Here is a 19052-nt window from a genome sequence, read left to right as displayed (position 1 = left end):
TAATGATGGTCCTGAAAAGAACCGATTAATTGCCACTTATGTCCTTATTAACAGCAGCCACTGGGCTGCGCGACCGCCATCTGATGATTCGGCTCAACGAACGCCGTCGATTGCCAGATCCGCCGAAGATGGGACACGGATGAAAATGATGTGCCGCTGCTTCCACGACCGCCACCACCACCGACCGAAAAAATTTCATCCGCACCACCACCGCTGAGACAGCCGTTGTCACTGGGACCGCTTCTGGACGCCCTGGTCTGCTCGCCGTGACATCCAGAATGAAAATGACGCGCGCACGCGAAACACGGGGCTTTTTATACACAGGGAAAACCAAGCAGTGTTTCAAAAGGCCCGTACCTTACTGCAATCTGATGTCCGTGTTGGGGATTTATGAACGGAATTGAATTTTTCACCCGGTTTGGAAAGAAATAATATTTTCAATAGTTTAACGTTGATAATCAATAGTATCAATAGAATTGGCAAATTGCTGGAGAGTTTCTGAATCGATTGATAAGCAAATGTCGAAAATCCATCGAAAGATAAAGACGCTATTAGCGTTTGAAATCTATCCTAATTTCGTGACGGTCTCGAATTTGGAAATTTTGGTTTTGCACCCTGTATCTGAGTCTTCCCCTTAGACGTAGTTTACGTCAAAACTTGGACAAAAATATAAGTAATTTTTTGGCGCTTGGTGTGATTTGGTAGAACCCTGGCCAATGGCCCAGATTACTATGGGGAGAAAAAAATGTTGTCGAATTCCACGGGGCACACCCCAGGATTGTGTCTTTGGGTGAGAAAATCAATCTCTGAAAATTTCAGCTCAATCGCTTGTTGCATAAGCATTTGATTTGAAGTTTGTATGGGGATTTCAGCCAAAATGTATAGGAAAATACACCTCCGTCACTCATTCGATCTGGAAATTGGTTCTGATTGCTCGATTGACCTCAGAATTGCAAAAACGGCAGTTGGTATGCTACAGAACAATTTCACAGAACATTGCATGATGATTAAATGAACTTTTATATAATTTTCGGCTGAATTATTAGGAGCTGATTTGTGTATTGTTGGGTTTTTTGATCGAATCGCATCAGCCGAAACCCATATAAAAGTTTTTTTAGGAGGTCAGCAGTTTGGTCAGAAAATAAAATATCTAGTTAAAGTATAAAAACTGTCTCCCTGATTTTTTTTCAAGTTAAATTAAAACCGGGAAAATTTGACAAAAATTACCGGGAAAAGCGGGAATAAACCGGGAATTTGAAAATCGAATTCCAGTGGCCACCCTGGAGCCAGGTTCCGGAAACATCCGGTAGGTGACCAGTTCGATCATAAGTCATAAACGTGGTTCAGTGATATTTTGCGATATCATAAAGTTTGACATGTCGTAAGCCAGTTCGAACGAAAACCGCCGAAATGTGCTTCGGTTTGCTTATTGCGCAAAATCACGCTGTTGAATGTCGCAAGATGGGTTCTAAGATTGAACGAGAAATGGCCGTATGCTCAAGAGATCCAGGCTCTGGGAATACTCAGGAGGTGACCAGTTCGATCTAAAATCGTCGGAATGTTCTCCAATGTAAAATCAAGATGTTTGATGTTTGATGTCGCAAGATGGGTTCAAAAATTGAACGAAAAGTGGCTACTTCCCCAAGGTAACCGGGTCCTGGAAGAATTAACACCTCAGTGTGTCGATCAGTGCGCAGCAAGCCATGACTCAGCCACTTCTGATCACACCTCCGTGGTGTGCACACGCACCCACGGAGAGCTTCTGTCATAACAATTCGCTCCGTCCATTTGGGGCCACACATTTTGGCGATCCTGTCAGGTTATTTGTTGGATCCTGACGCTGTTTTCAAAAGGTGAATTGAATTCAATTGGTTAATGTGCTGATGTGTTAAAATATTTGTTGATTAAAAAAACACAAGGCAATGGGTTTGTATTGCTACAAAGCGTGTCTGGAAGAACGCTGCAAAATGGATTGTGGTTTGAATAATTATAAAGAGGATGTTTCAAGACCGCTGGAAAATGGATTGTGGTTTGGAAAATTACAAAGCGCGTCTTGAAGAAAGCTGAAAAATGGATTGTGGTTTGGAAAATCACAAAGCGCGTCTGGAAGACCGCTGGAAAATGGATTGAGGTTTGGAATATCACAAAGCGCGTCTGGAAGACCGCTGGAAAATGGATTGTGGTTTGGAAAATCAAAAAGCACGTTTGGAAGACCGTTGGAAAATGGATTGTGGTTTGGAAAATCACAAGGCGCGTCTTTAAGACCGTTGGAAAATCGATTGTGATCAAGAATATCACAAAGCGTGTCTTTAAGACCGCTGGAAAATGGATTGTGGTTTGGAAAATCACAAAGCGCGTCTGGAAGACCATTGGAAAATTGATTGTGGTTTGGAAAATCACAAGGCGCGTCTGGAAGACCGCTGGAAAATGGATTGTGGTTTGGAAAATCACAAAGCGCGTCTGGAAGACCGTTGGAAAATTGATTGTGGTTTGGAAAATCACAAGGCGCGTCTGGAAGACCGCTGGAAAATGGATTGTGGTTCGGAAAATCACAAAGCGCGTCTGGAAGACCGCTGGAAAATGGATTGTGGTTTGGGAAATCACAAAGCGCATCTGGAAGACCGCTGGAAAATGGATTGTGGTTCGGAAAATCACAAAGCGCGTCTGGAAGACCGCTGGAAAATGGATTGTGGTTTGGGAAATCACAAAGCGCATCTGGAAGACCGCTGGAAAATGGATTGTGGTTTGGAAAATCACAAAGCGCGTTTGGAAGACCGTTGGAAAATGGATTGTGGTTTGGAAAATCACAAAGCGCGTCTGGAAGACCGTTGTAAAATGCATTGTGGTTTGGAAAATCACAAGGCGCGTCTGGAAGACCGCTGGAAAATGGATTGTGGTTCGGAAAATCACAAAGCGCGTCTGGAAGACCGCTGGAAAGTGGATTGTGGTTTGGAAAATCACAAAGCGCGACTGGAACTGCTGGAAAAAGGTTTGTGGTGCGAAAAATTACAAAGCGCGTTTGGTAGACCGCTGGAAAATGGATTGAGGTTTGGAAAATCACAAAGCGTGTCTGGAAGACCGCTGGAAAATGGATTGTGGTTTGGAAAATCAGAAAGCACGTCTCGAAGACCGCTGGAAAATGGATTGTGATTTGGAAAATCACAAGGCGCGTTTGCAAGACCGTTGGAAAATCGATTGTGATCAAGAATATCACAAAGCGTGTCTTTAAGACCGCTGGAAAATGGATTGTGGTTTGGAAAATCACAAAGCGCGTTTGGAAGACCGCTGGAAAAGGGATTGTGGTTTGGAAAATCACAAAGCGCGACTGGAAGACCGCTGAAAATGGATTGTGGTTTGAAAAATTACAAAGCGCGTCTGGTAGACCGCTGGAAAATGGATTGAGGTTTGGAAAATCACAAAGCGTGTCTGGAAGACCGCTGGAAAATGGATTGTGGTTTGGAAAATCAGAAAGCACGTCTGGAAGACCGTTGGAAAATGGATTGTGATTTGGAAAATCACAAGGCGCGTTTGCAAGACCATTGGAAAATCGATTGTGATCAAGAATATCACAAAGCGTGTCTTTAAGACCGCTGGAAAATGGATTGTGGTTTGGAAAATCACAAAGCGCGTTTGGAAGACCGCTGGAAAAGGGATTGTGGTTTGGAAAATCACAAAGCGCGTCTGGAAGACCGCTGGAAAATGGATTGTGGTTTGGAAAATCACAAAGCGCGACTGGAAGACCGCTGAAAATGGATTGTGGTTTGAAAAATCACAAAGCGCGTCTGGAAGACCGCTGGAAAATGGATTGAGGTTTGGAAAATCACAAAGCGCGTCTGGAAGAGCGCAATTGGATTGTGATCAAGAAAATCACAAAGCGTGTCTGGAAGACTGCTGGAAAATGGATTGTGGTATGGAAAATCACAACGTGGGAGACCGCTGGAAAATGGTTTGTGGTTTGCAGTCTGGGAGACTGCCGAGAAAAGGGCTGACAATCTAGAAAATCCCAAGGTGGGTTTTCTATTGGCTAATAGTACTGGTTAACATAAGTCTAAAATTTAGGTATACAGTCAAACCTCCATGAGTCGATATTGAAGGGACCATCGACTCATGGAAATATCGAGATGAGGAATAGTAAATCTTTGGAAAGCCGTTTAAAGGGACCATCACAGTAACCCAGAAAATATTTTTTAATATGGCATAATTTGCTTCCACGAGTCGATATCGAGTCATAGAACATCGACTCATGGAGGTTTGACTGTATACACGCAAACAAATATTGCAGTCGAAACTACCATTCCGAGGGTTATTTTAAGAATATGCAGATAATTAACCCGTTTGATTTTACCATGCGCGTAGTAAAAATCAACTGTGGCCCATGCGGAATGTTGTCACATGAACTGAAACAGTGATGAATTTCTCTGAAACCATGGTAAAATTTACTGGAATTTCGTGGTAGTTTAAAAAACAGAGCGTAGTCTACAAAATAGTAGTTTTTACCACGGAATTTTTTTCTGTGTACTTATGCAATCTCATTTGAGTATGATATCTCTGCGAAATTTTAGATAAATATCATCTCCTAGGACAGATGTTCCCTTACTACTTGTACATGCGACGTCACCTAGCAGAATCGCATATTGCTTGTGACCCTCCTACATTGGCTTTTAGAATTTGGATAAAGATGAGTTAGCGTTAGATTGAACAAACCATTATGAATTGCTTCATATCGCGTCATTATTTTACTTTGAATGGATTGGAAATGATTTGGAACTCGAACGGATTTAGATAGGATTTGGATTAGATTTTGGTTGGATTTGGATTTGATTGGAATGGATTTGAATTGGATTTGGAATGCATTTGGAACGGATTTAGATTAGATTTTGGTTGAATTTGGATTGGATTTAGACTGGATTTGAATTGGATTTGAATTAGATTTGGTTTAGAATTGCATTAGAATTGCATTGATATTGATTTAGAACGGATTTAGGTAGGATTTGGATCGGATTTGGATTAGATTTTGATTGGATTGGATTTGGAATGGATGTGAAACGGATTTGGATTGAATGTGGAATGGATTTGGATTGGATTGGATGTTGATTGGAATTAGATTGAACGTGGCTTGGATTTTTATTGGAAATGGATTGAATTTGGATGGGTTTTGAATTGTTTGGATTTCATTGTATTTGACAAAATCTCAAAACTTATTGTTCTCCATTCACTACATACATCCAAATCTAATGGCTGTGAATCAAATATTAATCAAGATTCGACTTTCGCAACCCAGCATTGATCAGCCCACGGCCTTGTGGAGTTTGTTCCGTTAATATCCAAGCGGGAGTCTCCAGCAAAACCTTTTACCTTCGATGGTGTGGCACATGTCACTGTCATCCACGTGCAACGACTGCTTCGATTATTGTTTATTTGATTGTTGGTATCAGGCTTACTTTGATGGTTCAATGCCATTGAATATTTATTTATATAGTAAACGGTAAGCGCAATTTCACTGCCACACATTCTCCCCCTGTAGCCTTCGCTCCATGGCTTAGATGATGAATCATTAATTACCAATCAATTTAAGAATTTTAAATAGAATCGCGCCAAAATCTAGCCTAGCACGATACGATCAAAGTGCGGCGTCATTAAGCGCCTGCGTGATTAAAGTACTCAGCCAACAGCTCCGAAGGTCAAGTTTATTTGAAATCCGCCGAAGATGTTGAGAGAACCCGAAACATTAGCGAACGCCTCAGCGTAAGCTTCCAGACTTCCGAAATATTTCAATGAAGTTAGCGGTAAATGCCGAATTAGTGTTCGGCCGAGGTCACCCACCGTCCTTAATCTGAGGGTAACGGCTTCAAATTCAATTTCTCCCAAACCGCCAACTGAAGCAGAAGTGTCGCGCCTTTTTGTCCGTGATTCGTTTCTTGTTGAAGTGTAAGTTAAGCAACGTGTTAGATTTTCTTTATTTAATTCTATTTCTTTTTGTTAAGTAGTGTCAAGTTTGCTTAACAAACGTAGTGTGTGCGTTAGGATCAGTTTTGTGCGTTTCTCGAAGAAATTGTCCAGGTAATGTGCTCCGCGTGCTCGTTGTTTCCCGTGCATTGTGTGTAATTAATTGTTCTTCATCCAGCCAACCGCTACGTTTGTCTCAGGCAACTGCGTCACACCGCCATCGTTGGGACGAAAGATTCCCGGCATCCGTCGCCGGAGGGGGCCAACCCGTCTACACGTTGGTCCCAATTCCAATCGTGGTCGCCAATTGCCACGCATCGTCGCTGAGAGCGAGTGCCGAGCGGCCGACGACCCCCCCCCCCTGTGGGTGGATTGGCCAAGTCACCAACGGCCATTCATCGCTACGAACGTTGATCGATTTCCGCCGTCTACCAGGAGCGCAGCAGTACCGGTAGGCGAACAACAGTCGGTGAGTCAAGCGATCTCTTTTTTATCGAGTGGGGCGTCCAGTGAGGACGCCTCGGAGGATTTTTTTTGTGCCGACCGTAGGTCGATGACTGACTGAGTCAGGAATTTGGACGCGTCCATAATATTTTGAGGTTGGATGTGGAACTAATAAAACGTGCGCACGTTACGTGATTCGTGAACGACCCATCCAACCTCTATTGTAAGTCACCCGGGTGTGAAGCTTCTCGTCGTTCGTCCCATCGTCGATTGCTGTATGGAAATGGGATAACACAATGTATGAGCACATGTAGATAGCTAGAATAGACAGATAGAAAAACGCACACACAGATAGGACAGTAGAATACAGACATGGGATGGAATTGAAAGCATGCATTGAATAAATCTCATACCTATCTTTAAGAATACAAAATAAATTTCCGTCTTTGTTATGAAACCCATGAATTACCGTTAAATGTTCAGCGTTGTAGTATTAATGAGAGAAAGTGTTTCCCGTTGCTTCCGTGCCGTTTAATGTTAGGTTTGAATGTCTTCCGCGTGGCGGAATTTGACTGCTTGCGTATACTCTTCCGTGTTGGTTGCGCCTCTGGTGGACTTTAGTTGAAGTTACCAGTGATGAAAAGAGAACGTGTAACGTAGCATTGCTGGTTGCAACGTTGGAGGGTATGCGTGATCTCATACCGCACTTTGGAGGAATAATTTGGAAGTTTTGAGGTTTATGTTGAGGTGTAGTAGGGTAATTTCCCGAGTTTTTGCGTAGTCAGTAGGCGGGCTGGATCGATCTCCTCTTCGGAGTTTTTGAAATGGACTCGCCCTGAGGCAGTCTCAACCGGGCAAATTTAGACGCGTCGTGCGGTCTCCGAATGGAGTGGCGCTTAAGCCGCACGATTTTTAGAGCATCGGCCAGCGCCGACTACAAAATGGCGCCCAACTGAAAGGTCTTTAGGTAGTTTTTTGGTAATGTCTGGAGTTAAAGTACATATTAGTTCTTATGGTCCATGTTTAGTTTATGTTTAGGAATTATGTTGAGTTTTGTAGATTGTTGTTGAAACTTTGTACCGTGGAAATATGTGAAGAATTTAAGATTTTTCAGAATATTTTGATGTTTCTGGAGAAAATTATTGAGGATATAGTGCGTTTCGATATTACGGTATTATTTTCGGTAAAAGCGAAATATGTTTGTGTAGGTAATAGAATACAATTATTACGGATTTCTTCAAGGCTGTTATTTAAACAGTACGAATGAATCGGATCACTATTACTAAAGACGGATTGATTGACGGAATGTATACTTACGATACATTGTACTGGGAATATTTGAGTCTAGGGTATGTTGAGATGAACGGTTCTGAGGTAATTTAGCAGGTTGGAATGAACGATTTATGATATTATTAAGGGCTTTTGAGGTATACGGGAAATTGGGAAAATCTCTGGATATTTGGAAATATGGAGAATAGTCAAAAGGAAGCTCTTCTGACAAAAATAAAGGAGTTATCCATACAGTTGGACGAAAAGCAAGACGAATTAGTTGAGGAAAATGAGGAACAGAGGAGAGACTCTCTCTTAACTGAAATATGGGACTTAGAGTTGGAGATCGAAGCTACGAAAGCAAAATATAGAGGAGTGAAAAAGAAGATAATCTACGTAGACTACGAATTCAATTACGAAATACCAATTGAAGAAAAGGTAAATGCACCTAGTTGCTGGTACTGCAAGGGATATGATCATGTCAGAGATGATTGTTTAGATTTGAAAAGGGACGTAGAAAATCGTATTAAGAATTCTTCAGATAACTTTCATTCGGAATCATCGGACTCTTCCGATTCCGATACTGTAGAGCTGGATCGAGGAACGGAAAATGATTGCATGCAGGGTACTTTGAAGTTTTCCTTCGATAAGCAGGTTCCGAGGCAAAATAATAATAAACTTCATACACGGGAATTTTGCGTTTGTTGTATGTCGAAAGTAGAGCCACCTGTCGAGTTAAATCATGGGAAATTGGAGATAAAAGAACCAAAATATAGAACTTTGTGTCTTTCATCAATAACGCAACAATATGCGTTTTGGATTTATTGTCGGTGGAAAGTTTGGTTTTTAAAAATATTAGCAGTTTTGATTATTAACGGGAATGCCATTAATTAGAACCTACTAACGTTACTGTTCGACACGAACAGCAACAAAACACGGGGTTTCACCCTAATTAAAAAAATCTGTCCTAAATCCGATCCAGAATACGCTCAGATTTTGGATCAAGGGTTAGTGGACCCACTGCTGCAATCTCTAAGAAAGTTGAATGGGAAGAGACTTGGCATCTTCAACTGCAAGTTTCTTAAGAAGCTGGTCCCATAGGGCCACGATTAAGAAAATCAGTTGAGCTAAACTGTTTAACAAGCTATGTAGCTCTCAGTCGAGTAGCAACAACGCACCATGATGCTTTTGCTCTGGTTGCTTAAAATACTTTTACCGCCGTTTATGAGATTAAGCTTTGGCCATTTGGTCGGAGCAGCCCCACAGCAACGTTATTTACTGGGTGCTTCCTAGGGGAAAGGCTTTAGCTGGACTCCTAGAAGAAATCTCACAGACGTGCTGGACTAGGCACTTAAGGATTGTTCTAGTAGGAGGATCTTTGTTGAAGATTGTTGGTCTGCTCATGCCTACCCTCTCGACCAGAAGACAGAGCGAGTCCATGGAGTTTACTCCAGGACGATGACCTATTTAACAGAAACTCGGAGCTAATACAGCGTTGATGAGGAGTAACTAAGCGTGAAGCATAAAAGCGAGAGTCTAGAGACCGAGGGTTCTCAGATGATGACCGTCTAAGACTCGGAGGTCTACCCCATATAGGTAGACGATGAAGAGCACACCCGAGTAAATCGAGCTAGCAGATCAACTAATCTCTAAGAAAGAAACTGTTGTCTAGAAAAATCTATTTTTGTATTTATGTTTGTCTCTCCCTTGCTGTAATATAGTATAACGGAACGAACTTTTCACAATTATGTTGGGGTGTTTCTTTCAATGTTTTGTGGATTAATGTTAGTATTGTAGTGAACATCGAGTCTTACGTCTAATTTAGTACCTTAAAGCTATAGATTTATTCGTGGATCTCTCACTACATTATATACAGATTTTTGATGTCTTTTCGTATTTATTTGTTTCATTATTTATTAGAGAACATATTTATTATTATTTATTATTTATTCAAATATTTATTATTGGTATTGTTATTATAATAGAGGATATTTTCCTATTCATATACAAATATTTATTTACAATTCACTTATTTATTCACTATTTATTGATTTATTATTTATTGCTGAATTATTTATTTATTTATTTATTGATAAATTTATGTTCGTCCGTCGTTTATGCACGACCCCTTATGCGACATCGTCGGTGGGGCATGCAACATTCCTCTTGTCCGATGTACCTAAAAAGGGAAATAAAATATTAAAATTTGCTCAATTAACTTACCTGGAAATCGGAATCCAACTCTCCTTCGGTGTTCGATGATCATCATTAGGTAGTCCGTATCCGTTCTTCAAAATTAGGCGGCAGAATCACCCGATTTAGTCCAGCCGTTCCGTATCCAGGATGTAAACAAAAAATTCTCCCGTCGGGGTGGTGAGTCCGTCGCCCTGAAGTGTTTTCTTGGGAAACAAGAATACAAACATTAAACCCAGTTCATTCCAATTACCTTCACGTTAGATCCGTTGTTTTAGAGGAAATAATTAGGTCGAAACTAGAAAATATCAATAAAATTACCGTTTCACAACACACTTCGTACCGTCTCGTAATGCACTTGTCACTCAACTGATGTTGTTGTTTACTTGTTAGAGGTTCAATGTATGGGTGTTATGTTGCATAGTAATAGGGTGGGATAATTTTAGCATTTTATTCTCGTTTCGTTGAAGCCAGATAGCATATTTGGTGTTGGAAACTTGAATTAAAGTGCGATCAATTATGTGCAGTTTGGGTTGATGGTTCGTGTTGGCCTATGTGATTAGGCGTGAGAAGCATAACTGCGGTGTAAAATTATATGGATATTTTCAGTTGTTTATGTTTGTGTAAGTTCGGTATTCATGTTACAGTTGATTTTGAGTTAATGATTTATGTTAGGGTCTACGTTTTGTGTATTAGTGCGTCGCATATACCAAGGAACAACCATGGTGTGGCGCTCTAAGATCAAAATAGTTGCGGTTTGATCGGGAAGGGGATATCGTTCCAACGATATGATTGGAGTTATTCCTAGACTGGTCTCACCTGTTATTTGGAGTTATGTTGTGCAGTTTATTATGGATTTATGTTGTGTTGATTAATTAGGGCTTAGGCTTTGACTAAAATGTGAAAATTTTGGTTCAAATGCCGTTTTTTGGGGATTTTGTGATGTTTGAGAATTTGTTTATATGTTGAACCACCTGCGAGTAAACAGCAATGTTGTTAATTCTTCCGTACCGTATTATAAGGACCAAGAACTTTTGAGAATATTACTTAAATATTGTAAATAGTAAATTTAGAGATGTCGTTTGAGTAAAGTTTTCAATTTAAAGATAAATGTTATAATGTGAGGTTTGCCCTTACGAAAATTTGGTTGTAGTCCTACAACCAAATTTTCGTAAAACAAGCCTGGTGTTATGTAGCCTTCGCTCCATGGCTTAGATTATGAATAATTAATTACTAATCAATTTAAGACTTTTAAATAGAATCGCGCCAAAATCTAGCCTAGCACGATACGATCAAAGGGCGGCGTCATTAAGCGCCTGCGTGATTAAAGTACTCAGCCAACAGCTCCGAAGGTCAAGTTTATTTGAAATCCGCCGAAGATGTTGAGAGAGAAAAGGTCGCGGCTGAACCCGAAACATTAGCGAACGCCTCAGCGTAAGCTTCCAGACTTCCGAACTATTTCAATGAAGTTCGCGGGAAATGCCGAATTCCTGTTCGGCCGAGGTCACCATCCTTAATCTGAGGGTAACGGCTTGAAATTCAATTTCTCCCAAACCGCCAACTGAAGCAGAAGTGTCGCGCCTTTTTGTCCGTGATTCGTTTCTGGTTGAAGTGTAAGTTAAGCAACGTGTTAGATTTTCTTTATTTAATTCTATTTCTTTTTGTTAAGTAGTGTCAAGTTTGCTTAACAAACGTAGTGTGCGTTAGGATCAGTTTTGTGCGTTTCTCGAAGAAATTGTCCAGGTAATGTGCTCCGCGTGCTCGTTGTTTCCCGTGCATTGTGTGTAATTAATTTTTCTTCATCCAGCCAACCGCTACGTTTGTCTCAGACAACTGCGTCACACCGCCATCGTTGGGACGAAAGATTCCCGGCATCCGTCGCCGGAGGGGGCCAACCCGTCTACACGTTGGTCCCAATTCCAATCGTGGTCGCCAATTGCCACGCATCGTCGCTGAGAGCAAGTGCCGAGCGGACGACGACCCCTGTGGGTGGATTGGCCAAGTCACCAACGGCCATTCATCGCTACGAACGTTGATCGATTTCCGCCGTCTACCAGGAGCGCAGCAGTACCGGTAGGCGAACAACAGTCGGTGAGTCAAGCGATCTCTTTTTTATCGAGTGGGGCGTCCAGTGAGGACGCCTCGGAGGATTTTTTTTGTGCCGACCGTAGGTCGATGACTGACTGAGTCAGGAATTTGGACGCGTCCATAATATTTTGAGGTTGGATGTGGAACTAATAAAACGTGCGCACGTTACGTGATTCGTGAACGACCAATCCAACCTCTATTGTCAGGCACCCGGGTGTGAAGCTTCTCGCCGTTCGTCACATCGTCGATTGCTGAATGGAAATGGGATAACACAATGTATGAGCACAGGTAGATAGCTAGAATAGACAGATAGAAAAAAACGCACACACAGACAGGACAGTAGAATACAGACATGGGATGGAATTGAAAGCATGCATTGAATAAATCTCATACCTATCTTTAAGAATACAAAATAAATTTCCGTCTTTGTTATGAAACCCATGAATTACCGTTAAATGTTCAGCGTTGTAGTATTAATGAGAGAAAGTGTTTCCGTTGCTTCCGTGCAGTTTAATGTTAGGTTTGAATGTCTTCCGCGTGGCGGAATTTGACTGCTTGCGTATACTCTTCCGTGTTGGTTGCGCCTCTGGTGGACTTTAGTTGAAGTTACCAGTGATGAAAAGAGAACGTGTAACGTAGCATTGCTGGTTGCAACGTTGGAGGGTATGCGTGATCTCATACCGCACTTTGGAGGAATAATTTGGAAGTTTTGAGGTTTATGTTGAGGTGTAGTAGGGTAATTTCCCGAGTTTTTGCGTAGTCAGTAGGCGGGCTGGATCGATCTCCTCTTCGGAGTTTTTGAAATGGACTCGCCCTGAGGCAGTCTCAACCGGGCAAATTTAGACGCGTCGTGTGGTCTCCGAATGGAGTGGCGCTTAAGCCGCACGATTTTTAGAGCATCGGCCAGCGCCGGCTACACCCCTTCTCAGGACCTTGCCAAATATTATGAAAATGGCTTTATTCAAAGATTAATTTCCTTATTACTTGCTTCCCAATAAACATTGGAAGCTGATAGGCCGCTTATTCAACAAAAATTAGTCTTCTTCTGCTTGAAACTAACTTTTTTTTTAGCTTAAGTCGTTTGTTGGATTGCTGAATTTGACTATTATGAGACCATTCATTTTTTTTATTATTAATTATTGAATAGAATCATGGAGCGGAAATGAGCTAAATACATGCTAAACTAAAGACTGTTCTCCACCTAAAGTTTGGAAGGGAATATTGGTTACTTACGATTTCGAGTACTAAATATCACATTAGTATGCAAAATCATTTTAATTTAGACGCTTTGCTACACTCCATGTCGATTTATATTGTAAATATTGCAATTATATTATCAGATAGATCACTGCTTTTCACATATTTTCCATTGATTACTTTATGCGAGCACCACTCGCGGTCATTACAAAAATTAGCAACACTAAGTTGAACTGAGCACTTTATGCGAGCACCACTCGCGCTCATTTAAAAAATAGCAAAACTGAGCACTTTATGCGAGCACCACTCGCACTCATTTAAAAAATAGCAAAACTGAGCACTTTATGCAAGCACCTCTCTCTCTCTCTCTCTCTCTCTCTCTCTCTCTCTCTCTCTCTCTCTCTCTCTCTCTCTCTCTCTCTCTCTCTCTCTCTCTCTCTCTCTCTCTCTCTCTCTCTCTCTCTCTCTCTCTCTCTCTCATCTTCTTCTTCTTCTTCGTTGGCATTACATCCCTCACTGGGACAGAGCCACCTCGCAGCTTAGTGTTCATTAAGCACTTCCACAGTTATTAACTGCGAGGTTTCTAAGCCAAGTTACCTTTTCTGCATTCGTATATCATGAGGCTAACACGATGATACTTTTATGCCCAGGGAAGTCGAGACAATTTCCAATCCGAAAATTGTCTAGACCGGCACCGGGAATCGAACCCAGCCACCCTCAGCATGGTCTTGCTTTGTAGCCGCGCATCTTACCGCACGGCTTGTGGATTATTCAAATATAATCAAGAATATTTTGTCTAATTTTCTATTTTACTAAATATCTTGTAACCGGCTTATTATGCTGAAATTCACATTCAACATTCGACTAAATGTCCTTTTAACTATAGTTAAGTCAATCGTCTAAGACGAGTTAAGTAATTACATTTAATTCCACCAATTATTTTGGTACCCGAGCAGCACAAGTCAGACGAAAATAGTTACAGCAACTTGTTTGGGACTGAATCTGGTCAAATATGAGTTGCAGTAGCCTGTATGGCCCATGTGTGCTGCTAGGGTATCTTTGCAGATACGTATTTCAACCACAACTTTGTGGTCGTCTTCAGTGTCTCGTACTTGACTCGACGAGACACTGGAGACAACCACACAGTTTTGGTCGAAATACGTATCTGCAAAGATATCGAAATAATTGGTTGAATTAAATGGAATTACTTAACTCGTCTTAGACGATTGAATACATTCCACTAAAAGAGCTTTAAATATTTTTCTATAGTTAGGTGTTCTTCGACTAAATATGTTCTTCCGAATACATTTCCTTTTGACTAAATGGCCCTTTGAACAAATGTCCTTTCAACTAAATATCGTTCGATGAGCTGACCCAAAGCCTCTTGAGAAACCGCTAAAAGGTCATTTATATCGAGGTATATTATCTCACTTTACTCTAGCAGTAATGCACTGGTAGCTGTTCCATGCGTAGCTCCACAACCAAACAACCTTCGAGTACCTTTTTGAGTAATTAACAATACCTGTTATTATTTTTCCAAAGTACAAAATAGAATGAGTCGGTATAATATTCTAAACTGATCGTAGTCGAAACCACCTAATTTCTCGAAATCCATTATCATGTTCACATAAACAGACCAGAACTGCTCACCTGAAAAGGAATCTCTAACACAAGTTTTCCGCAATGTCAGCCTCATTAACCTGCTGGTCCTGATTCGAATCGAAGGTTAATAATTTGCATTCCTCCGACGACGACGTCGTTAACATGCACCGAATGGCAGCGATTCAATCTACATGGCTATTGTGCGAGCCCGAACCGCACTCCGCTTCCAATGTCTATTTTTTCCCATTGGAACATACAATTCCTTTTTCCACCTTGTATCCACAGTTGCGACACCCTAATTGCGACCGCCTCGGATGGATCCCATTGAATGCCGCATCGGTCGTGGTAGTGCCTTTGTTCAAGTGCACCATCGCTTCGGTCGTCCAAGCGGAGCCCAATCAGCGGTCCGAAACGTTCCCGGAGGAGATTTCTCCTTCTCTGTTGCTTGCGCCCAGAGTGATCCCATTCCAGAGAATGGAAGCTGGCGAGCCTAGAGAGGAACACGCTGCTGATTGTAGTACGCCCGCCAATAACAACAAAACGACATTAGGGTTAATTGACTAGCTCTGGAACATGGATCGGATCTTTTCATGTCGGACTATGGGTGGTAGGCGCGCTCCATGTAGGTCCGAAACGAGCATGTTTTGCGATCCGAGTGCAATCTGCGCATGTAGATCTGCTGTTTTCACTTTTGCGCCAAAGTGAAATGGAGCGAGCAGGAAAGAATTCAGTTTTCTGAGGGAATGTAATCTGACTTGTTTAAGGACATAGTTGGAGGAGTACCACGATAACAGTCAATATGGCACCGGACCATCCACGGGTCAACCTCACACCTCCCGCACTCCTCTCCCACCAACATTCGAATGCATCGAACAGCATCGAACAAAAGTATAATATTCAAATTACTAACCTGTTCACAGCATATTTATTCACTTCCCGTGATAATGGACATGTTTCTTCAAAGAGTCCTATGAATTTCGGCTCGAATTTTAAAGTAAATCAGCAGTTTCGTGCCAATTTAATAGCCGTTCGCGATTCGGTGGGCTTATCACTGCACTTCACTTCTTTTCAAAGGGCATAGAAAAATCAAGTTTTTACTCACTTTTCCGCACATGAGCAGCCCGAAATGTTGATAGAATGCAAATTAAACACCACTTTTCTAAATCAGTCACTTGTTTGAACCGAAAACCTAATATAAACTGCTATTTTTGCCCGAAAAAACGAATAAAAACTGACCGTGGAGCGAATGTAAACACCGGCAGCGGCAGCAGCAAACTAATACATAGGGTGGTTCAAAAAATTGCTCCGCCGCGCTCAGTCGATTATGATTCATTATTTGGGTGTCATCCGATGGTTTGGGTTGGTTTGAATAGAGGCTTACCGTGCACAGGTCGTTTCAGGTTTGTATGCCAGTTGATTTGGCGAGGTTGAATTTTACATTATTTTGATTTTGGCACTCCGTCATTGGGCGCTAGCGAGGGGGGAGACCATATGACTGGATGAAATATTCAAGAGCTTTAATTAGACAATGGACATTGAATGGTTGTTTCAATGGTTGGGAGTCGATTTTAATCGAGGTTGCGAATCTTTAGCATGATAGGCTTTATTTTAGGCTTAGTTTTTGCGTTACATAATCAATGGATCTTTCCTGTGGTGCGGTGTTCGTTCAGTGAAGTCTCCGGAATGTTGCTTTAAGCTATGTGGATACTCTTTTCGCACGCGTTTGGAGGGAAGGCGCTGTAGTCAGTGTAATGAAAAGTTTAGTTTCTCATACTAGTTTTCATACAAACTTGAACCGGCTAGTGTTCAACCAGTTTTTGTTCAAATCGGTTTTTGGAGGACACTCGGAGCATGGGACGGAATCGAGTGAGCGTGGTGGAGCTGAGTCGTTTTTTGAACCACCCTACTGATATTTTTTGTTTTTTATAAATACGACACCAATACTACTACAGTATATGACAGTTTTTATTGTACCAATACTTTCAAAGCTTTGTTTTGGTACTCAACCCACCTTCACCTTAATGCCGTTTCATAATCCCTTGACAGATGACAACAACGGTCCTGTCCGGCTTGATTCCGTCCGTTGCATCATAACCGACAAAAAAGAACCGTGCGATCGTCACTCGCAAAATATCACACGCAAGCCCCGATTCAGCTAAGTGCCAATATTTTGTCGGATCGGTGCCCGGTGCCAACACACTCATATCGGAGAAGTCGTGAAGGTGCGATCGTTCCCGTCCCATAAATTATGCTCTCGTTCACAGCCTGAGACCTCCAAGCACGCGATCACGAGCCGATCACCATCGTACCGGGGCGATCGATTGTTTCTCCCGAGCTGTCGTTCGCCGGGGCGAGGGTCGTGCGGTTGGAATAAATCAACCGTTTCTTCCTTCCTTCCTTGATTTTCACCGAGCACTTGGCGGCGGGAAAATAAAACCGACTACATTTCGGCATAAATTATATCCCGTACGATTTCCACACGAGTTGACCACGACCGGCTGAAATGGAAAGCCTTTTGAGTTGCATCGAAATTGAAAACAAAAACGCTTCCAGTCCTTTACCTGCATCGGTTTCCGATGCGGTCCAACGACATTCACCCCGGCCAAATAATTTCCCTTTCCGAGCGTACTCTTGTTAGATTGCAACTGACCCGGCCATAAAGTGCCTCAGTGACAGAATCTTAATCTCGTTTTAATATCGGCCCTCTAAGTCTACGGAGCATGACTGACCCCATCGACGACGACGTCTAAGTTGGTCCATTACTAAGTTGCATCAACCGGCAGACTAAATGGAAAGGTGCAAAAACTATCCAACTATAACCAAACTCAATCGTAAAGCACATGGCCGCGTTGTTGGGGAGCGCAATTCGGCCCAAATGGATCGGAAATCAGAAAAGGTTGGCGCGATCGTTATGATATACGTTTGATTGTAATTGTGATGATGATGATGATGGTGATCATGCTGTTGGCGTGGGATTGAAGTTGAAATTGAAATGTTAACGATCGACCCTCGCATAAATATTGCAATTATACTATAAAGTGGATTACAGGTTGCGATATGTTAGAAGTTTATGGGGGAAATGGCAAGTGGTAAAACAGCGGATTTATGATTATGAGTTCTAGTTTTGAGAAAAGTGCAACTACAAATTTAAGACAGCTAAAAAGATGAAAGGATGGAAATTTGAATTTTAACAAATTTTACATTTAGGGTTTTCTCGCAATCCTTTGAAAATAAAAACATTTTGAGGTTGTTCTACATTTCATCGGTGTCATTCCGGTAGAATTCTAACAGAAGTAATTCAGACCACCGTTTAAGACTATTCCAAGTAAATTGTTTCAGAATTTGGGCAATTTATCATGCAGACTGATTTTACTAAAATCATTCAAGCATCATTTGTTACAATTACAGAGTGGTGGGTGCACTTGACCTCCTCCAGAAACGTCAAATCAGAGACTAACCCGCAGGCAAGCTGGCGGCCATTACCGCTCGCTGAAAACTGGATATTTTTTGGAAAAAAAATGTTGCTCTACAAAGTTGTTCGGAATAGTAAGGCGATCATCATGATGCTATCAAAGAATAGGGTGGCCCGTCATATAAAAAAATAGAAAAAATATTTGATTTATTCTGCGGAATTAAGTTGACTGATTTAGAGCAATTTTACCTACTTGGATTTGGGTGTTTCTAAAAAACAGTATTTTTGATCTACGGGAACAGACGGCTTTGGCAGGTTTTGTTCCATTATTGGCAGGGGGGTTTTTGTCGACCGAATTTTATGAAATTTAGCCACAATATTCTTTGATATGCAAAGAATGTTTGGGCCAAATTTGAGCATAATCAGTCATAAAAAACCCCCCTGCCAATAATAGAACAAAACCTGCCAAAGCCGTCATTACCCCTACTTTTTTGGTTTCGATTGTCGGAAAAGTCGTCTTCCAGTGACTTTTGGAGCTAAAAAAATGCAACTTTTTATGTGCGCTTAATATCTTTTGCCCTTCAAAAGTTATAATCGTTTTTCTGTCAAGCCTTAATAGTATTTACGTTTGGGGCAAACCAAAAAAAAAAAATATGTTCACACGGCATTTGAGAGAGCAACTCATATTCACTATTATATCAAAAATTTGGAAATAGTTTTTTTTTATCTCAAGTTTCACCAATTTTACTATTGTCATATTTTTTCGAAAAAAATATATAACCCGACAACGGAAAAAGATACAGACAATGTTCTTATAGCAATACACGCGTCTTGAAAAGCCCCAAAAGTCTTCAGAAGGTGACATTTGTGAAGAGTTTGTTTAAGAGTTTCCATTCAGGGT

General features: G+C 41.4%; 2 protein-coding genes across 2 annotated transcripts in view; both read left to right on the top strand.

The window, feature by feature from the left end:
* Window positions 1-19052, top strand: part of LOC134207614 (uncharacterized) — a 531539-nt gene that overhangs the window by 100643 nt on the left and 411844 nt on the right. The gene's annotated exons all lie outside the window — the stretch shown is intronic.
* On the top strand, window positions 5775-6477 carry LOC134219062 (uncharacterized). The gene is made up of 4 exons (XM_062697742.1): window positions 5775-5786; window positions 5883-5928; window positions 5988-6060; window positions 6125-6477. Exons 1-4 carry the CDS (start codon window positions 5775-5777, stop codon window positions 6399-6401), a joined length of 408 nt encoding a protein of 135 aa, XP_062553726.1. The 3' UTR covers window positions 6402-6477.

Source organism: Armigeres subalbatus, chromosome 1 (genome assembly GCF_024139115.2).
Source record: "Armigeres subalbatus isolate Guangzhou_Male chromosome 1, GZ_Asu_2, whole genome shotgun sequence".
In the NCBI taxonomy this organism is placed as follows: domain Eukaryota; kingdom Metazoa; phylum Arthropoda; class Insecta; order Diptera; family Culicidae; genus Armigeres; species Armigeres subalbatus.
The sequence above is the reverse complement of the archived record's forward strand: the minus strand, read 5'-3'. Positions and strand labels throughout refer to the sequence as shown.

Bases quoted from the DNA above. Each gene is read 5' to 3' on its own strand.
- LOC134219062 (XM_062697742.1), top strand. The intron at 5,929-5,987 runs GTAAGTTAAGCA...TTTGTTAAGTAG, and splicing joins GATTCGTTTCTTGTTGAAGT to TGTCAAGTTTGCTTAACAAA. The intron at 6,061-6,124 runs GTAATGTGCTCC...TTCTTCATCCAG, and splicing joins TTCTCGAAGAAATTGTCCAG to CCAACCGCTACGTTTGTCTC.